The 6,685-nt window shown below is 25.1% G+C and overlaps 1 protein-coding gene across 1 annotated transcript; it reads right to left on the reverse strand.

Moving 5' to 3' along the window:
* Positions 1-5,318: 5,318 nt before the first annotated feature.
* Positions 5,319-6,314, reverse strand: LOC145841699 (kelch-like protein 35). The gene has a single exon (XM_082949050.1). It carries the CDS (start codon positions 6,312-6,314, stop codon positions 5,319-5,321), a length of 996 nt encoding a protein of 331 aa, XP_082805176.1.
* Positions 6,315-6,685: the final 371 nt, after the last annotated feature.

A 6,685-nucleotide genomic window follows, 5' to 3' on the forward strand; every position in this document is an offset into this window, starting at 1 on the left:
TGAAATATTTTTCTTGAAAGACTAAAAAGTTGTTACGCAGAGCTAAACCTGTTACATTACTAAGTATTAAGTCATTGGTGTTTTAAACTCCGAGCACAATTCGAAAGCCTCAACAAGAGCTTTGGTCACTAGATCTATCGCCAAAGATTCATACAAGTTTACAACACTAACCGTGCTCAAAATGCATTTCTTATCATCGATTGAGTTTTTCCAGGTTTCTAAATAAATTACTCATTTTTTCATTTCTACAATATCTAACACTAATTAGTTCAAATATTAAAAGCAGCACAGTTGTCAATTTACTTAGGTATGTAATTCCAACCCCTTTAACTATTCTTTTTAGAATTCCGAATTCAAGCCAAATCGAAAATTTTGGATTCGGTAGATCACCAATTTATACTTTAAACTCATAATGAATTTAATAAAAATATTTGTTTGACAACCGAAACACAAGACCACAATCTTATTTTTTTTTTGTAATTTTAGGCTTTACAACTAAGTTTTCTTTTCATATAACAAACAGCCAATAAAAAAAATGTTTACCTGTAGTTTATTTTTATACTTTTATTCAACCTCAAATGTTGTGTACTTATGAGATAATAAAGTTTATATATTAAATAAGTTAACTTACAAGTCTTTCAGATATACTACAAGCTTTTATAACTAAGTAATAGTACCATACTTATAAAATGACTCTTTATTTACTCGGGCGTGAAATTATTCACTTAATAGAAACAAAAGTTCAATCGTCTTAATGATCAATTTGCATTACAGCTGTTAGCATTTTGACAAATTTACTCGAAAAAATACGTTGTAATGTACAAAAACTTACTACATTTATCATAAGCTCGAAAACATTCTTTAGCAGTATGCTTACAAAATATTTAAAATATTTTAATTCTTTTCGATTGCAGTAATTTACTTTTATTCATTTTATCTTAACACCAGTTACAATATGCCTGTTATCAGTTGATAAGGTTTAAACTTCTTTATATGTAATTGGTTTCATGGTAACTTTAAAAAGTCTATAAAAAAAAATATTTGAAATTAAACATATTTTTTCTGCAACTAAATGTATAGTGTTTAATAATACTATAAAATGCACTAATTAAAAAAATAATTATGCTAAACTATATAGTTTACATACAAAATTCTACTACAGTTACAAATTCGAATATTTTTAAACTTTAAATATTTTTTAATTTCAGTTATATTATTTTAACTAAATATAAAATTTATACATAACTAAAAAATAAAGTAGATTCACTTATCCTGGTATTTTAGTAAATGGTTTTTATTGATGCTAATTATAGAGCAAATATTTTTTTTTCAAAGACTATAGCAGTTATGTTTACAACTATTCCGTAAAAATAAAAATTAAGTGTTTTGAAAATCAAACCTAAATACACATGACTATTAATATCATAACTTAGAAAGCTATAAATTTTTAATGCTAAAAGGAAGAATTTACTTTTAGAAATAGTTGATAAATACACTATATACTTAAGATGTTGGTTTTTAAATTGTGAACTAAGGTATTTTATGATTTTTTTACAATTGTTATAATGTAACAAAAATGGTTTTTAAAATTGGAATGGACGTTTTTCCAAAGGTTTGCAGTTTTGCGATTCAGTCTTTGATTTTTTATTTTTGACTTATTTTTTCGAAAATGACGCCACAAAAAAAGTAATGTTTACTTTAAAAAACGTATTCCGGAGAGTTCTTCTATAAAGAGTCATAAATGGTCAACATCTAGCTGCTGAATAAACCCTTTTATTTATCTGCTTTTTTCATTTTCTGCCTCATATGCTTTTTTTTTTTCATTGAACCATATATATCTCACTCAACTTACATAATAGTTTTTGTGTTTTATCGTTTTCAGTGATCAACAAAAAAAAAAAAAAACAATAAACTCTTAGTTTGATGTATCAAATAAAAAAACAAGATATTCAAAAATTTATTTACAAAACAATTTGATTACTGAAAGTTTAAAATGAAGTTGCACCACAATTAACTTAGTTTGTTTTACAATTTTTGAAAGTCTTTTCAAATGGCTATCAGTAATAATCTGCTTTTTTACTTTATTTACAAAATAATGTAATTTTTTTGTGAACTTTGAACTAAACTGATTATTTTAATAGTGTTTATAAAAAATCTTAAAGTTACAAAGACGCTTTTACGTATGTGACGTGTTATTATAAGGTCTAAATTAGTACAACTACAAATACCAAATGTAATGACAAATTGAACTCTGACTATTAAAACTCTGACAATTCAAAGTGGACAATTAAAACTCTGACAATTCAAATTGTGACAGTAAAAATTTTCTCAATGAAAATTCGTACGATTTAAACTCGACAGTTCAAACTCTGACAATTAAAACTTTGAAAGTCTGAATTCCAAAACATCAAACTCTGATAAATTAAGTTCCGCTTACTCAAACTCCGACAATTAATACTTAGACAGTCCAAACACCAAATTTTATTTGGTCCTTAAAAAGTTCAGACAATTTAAAGTCCAATAACTCAAAATCTGACATTTATTAATCTGATAATAATATTAAAAAATTTTAAGACTAATTTGTTTTAAGTAAATATCGACATTTACTATAACACTATAAAAGTCTTGGCAGAAAAATGTTTTTTTTTTTAAATTCATTAGCTTGAAGAACAATTCATATAAAAAAAAGGTAACTAAGATTAAAAAAATGTTTAATTGATAGTTGAAAAATATAAATATCTGCGTTGGAACTTACATGTTTAATTGATTTCGGCATGCTTTTACAGCTATCTTTGTTATTCTCATATTTAAAGTTACGTCCTTTAGCGTTAAGATGTTTTAATTATAGAGTTTAAAATAATATCTAAAACACGATATTGAAAAAGTTTTTTGCATCCTTTGATCCTTAATTTAAAGCAAATATTAATTAGAAGTTGCATTCATTGTAAAGTATCTAATCATCATTAAAATGTAAAGTTTTGTTGTTCGGTTAGAATATTATTGAAAACAATAAAGTTATTTAATCCAAGAGTAAACTGTTAAAGACCTTTAATTGTAAATTATACCGTAAAAACTGTTAAACAAATAAATGAAATGTATTGTGCATAAAAATAAATAAAAATTGTTTATTGAAAGATAACTAAAAAACTAAATTTTTTTATTTCAGAATTTGATGTAAGATAAAACATTTCGGTAATTGAGTTGTTTACCACATAATTTTCTTCCATTGCAAGCTAAAGAATTATTTTTTAGGTCAAAAAATTAAATTTTAACCAATATAACTAACGAAAAAAGAAAATAAGAAAATTGTAAATAACTTGTTTAACATCAGAAATACAGCCTAAGCCAAAAAGCTTTAAAAAAAAGAAAAAAAGGAGAATAAGTTAAACAAAAGTATACAAAAATAAAGAATATAAAAAGGCTTAAACTATAATATATTTTAATTGAATTTTTTATTTCCTCTTTTATACAATTCAAGATATAAATTGAATTATTAAAATACACTTAAAGTTTTTAATCTAGCTGTTATTAAAAGCTTTAATAGTCGCATTTAAAGTTTTCCAAATTTTTAATTTTGGAATTTGAACTATCCGAATTTAAATTGTAAGAATTTAAGTTGCCAGAAATTGAATTGATGGAATTTAACTTTTCCGGGTTTAAATAGTCGCATTTAAGATGCCAAAATATTAATTTTTTGAATTTGAATTGTCCGAGTTTAAATTGCACAATGTTTGAATTTGAATTAATAGAATTTTACTTAACCTAGTTTAAATTGTCGCATTTAAATCGTCTGAATTAAAATTTTCGGAATTTGACTAATCCGAGTTTAACTTGTCGCGTTTTAGTTGTCCGAGTTTGAATGTTTGGAGTTTGACTTGTCCAAGTTTGATTTGGGGAATTTAAATTATCAAAATTTGAGTTGTATTAATGTGAATGTCGTTTTTGGGTTGTCAGACTTGATTAGTCCCAATGTGAATTTTCGTAATTAGATTTTTCAGAATTTTAATAGTCGTGCACCCCAGCTAAACTCAGTAACATACAATTGTTCTAAACTTTACTTAAAAGAACTTAAATTAATATGTTTTAGTGAAGTATTTATTAATATATATTTTTTTTAGTTTATATTTAGTTATAAAATATATAAATTTGGTTAATATAGATTATCTATTTTAAACACAGTTTTTATTATAAATGTCTTTTAAGAAAGTAATAAAATTTCTTAATATGCTTTTCAAAGTGGAATAAACTATAAATTTAGATTGAGCTTATTGACAAAGCTTTTAAAATGACCGTTGTACCAACTATATAATACATTATATGAGAATTTTCCGAACGAGATTACAAAGAATACTTGGCGAATACTACACTTAAGTCTGCAACGTTCAATAAGTTCAAAAAGGCTCTGTGTGTTGTGACTCTGTGTTAGTTTAAGTGTGAATTCTCTTTAAAATTTATTTGTAGTATCCAAATGAATTATTAATAAAGATTACAATCATTATTAAACTTGACTTTTTTAAACTTAAAATTTTTACCTAGACTTTATTTAATAGTATTTAATATTTATTAAATATTCGTTCACATGAAAACTGCTGCTCTAGACAGTCATCCTGCTTCAGGTAGAATATTTAAGATTCAGGAGAGCTAGCTTGCCTTAAATATCCAACTATATTAATTATCTAAATTTTGATCAACCCACCTGTTTTATAGCATTAAAGCTTGTAGTTTTCTACAAAAAAAACTTAGCTATTACAATATATAGTATTAAATAACAATGAACAGCGTTTTGTTTTTGTTAAAATGCGACTAAATAAACTCAAAAGTAATTAATAAAATGGTTCTTATAGTACAAAAATTACACATAAGATTTTATTATTTTTTTAAAATTATATATATTCAAGCAACAAAATTAAATGTTATCTTATAAAAATATATCTCAATATTAAAAACTGACATGCTAACAAGTCTTAGAGTGTTTTTATTACAAAATAAAACTTATAAAGTGACATTGAACATTTATACATATATTAAAACCAAATCTATTGATATCGCTTTTAATTCGAAAGAGCTAACTTTATTTAGACGTTAAAAACGTAAAAAATATATCATCAACTTTGGTAGAATTTAGATCAAGAAATAAAGTATGTTGAATACTGAAAAGACATTAAAAATTATTAACATTGGAATTTTAAGATGTAAGACATAGCTACTACTTATACATTCTTTTTTAAATATAAGTAATTAAATATATAGATATTAAGTTAAATAAAAGTTTATAAGCATCACTCAAAATAATTAGTCCATTATGTTACGAAGTTTTATTAAAACATAGGTATTTTGACAGCTGAATAGTCATAATTATTTTCAGTACCTTCACAAACTTCTTCTGACCATTTATTGTTATCAACGTCATAACATAATACGATTTTTGTTCTTTCTTGAAAAACAAATATTTTATTTCCGACCGAAAAAGCTTTTACACAATATGAATGAAACTTTGGTGTTTTTAGTCTGACAAACATATTGCTAGTTTTATCAAAAACTTCACAATTCGTGTTTGTTGCACCACCAATTGCAAACAATTTGCTTTTAACACAAATTAAACTATAGTCACTTCTTTCTTCAATCATATTTGGCATTGGTACCCAAGTATTAGGAAAAACATCATATGATTCTACTGTGTTTAAAATATCAGTGTTGTATCCACCAGAAACTACAATATTTCCTTCAAATATTGCACAAGCTGCATTTGATCTTGGCTCGTTCATTCTTGAAACTTCTTTCCAATTTGAGTTTCTCGTATCAAACTGAAGACATGAACTGTATGATCTATATGGTCCTTTAATACTTCCTCCAAAAATGAATACTTTATCCATAAATGCACAAGCACAAAAGTTTTGTCGGTCATCAGGTATATCAGTTACTTTACTCCAGGTTTTACTGAAAAAAGAATATTTATCATCTGATTTAATAGAAGCTCTTTTATTAAAACCACCGAATACATAAACTTCTCCTTTTAAACAAACTGTATTTAAATTACATCGCTCTTTAGTCATTCGAAGAAGATTAGTAACCTTACTCAAATTATTTACATCCATTTGTTTTACTTCACTAAAATCTTTTTGATTGTTTAAATCATGACCTCCAAGGATAATTACATTAAACATACACTGATTACAATGTCTATGTTTATTATAAGAAGTACTTATCAACTGAGCAAAACTATCTCTACTGTTCATCAGTTCAACACAATCATTGTTCATTGAAATACATGAAGACTCATTTAACAAATATTCTAAAGTTTGCTCAGATAGCATATTAAGTCGAATTTTTAATAACAATTGTTTTGCAAATTTGCTACGTTCTTCTATGTTGTAACTCAACCATTTATTTACTGAATTGTAAACTTCAATTTCTGAATCTATTTGTAAACTAGAACTTGCAAGTATTAGACAGACTGAACTAAAATCTAATTCTAGAAAGCTTCTAGTTTCAACCACCATAACAAAGCAACGTTCTATATAAGTGAACACTGTTTTATAAAGACTTAGCAAGGTAAACAGTCTTGATAACTGATAATAAGTTGCAGCATTATGAGTTTGTAGTTTTTTGTTAATAACTTTGCATACTCTACCTTTATATTTTTCATCTAAAAGCAATGAACTTAACTTAACTATCGGAATTAGTT

This window comes from Thalia democratica, chromosome 7 (assembly GCF_965202585.1).
Source record: "Thalia democratica chromosome 7, ktThaDemo2.hap1.1, whole genome shotgun sequence".
Taxonomy (NCBI): domain Eukaryota; kingdom Metazoa; phylum Chordata; class Thaliacea; order Salpida; family Salpidae; genus Thalia; species Thalia democratica.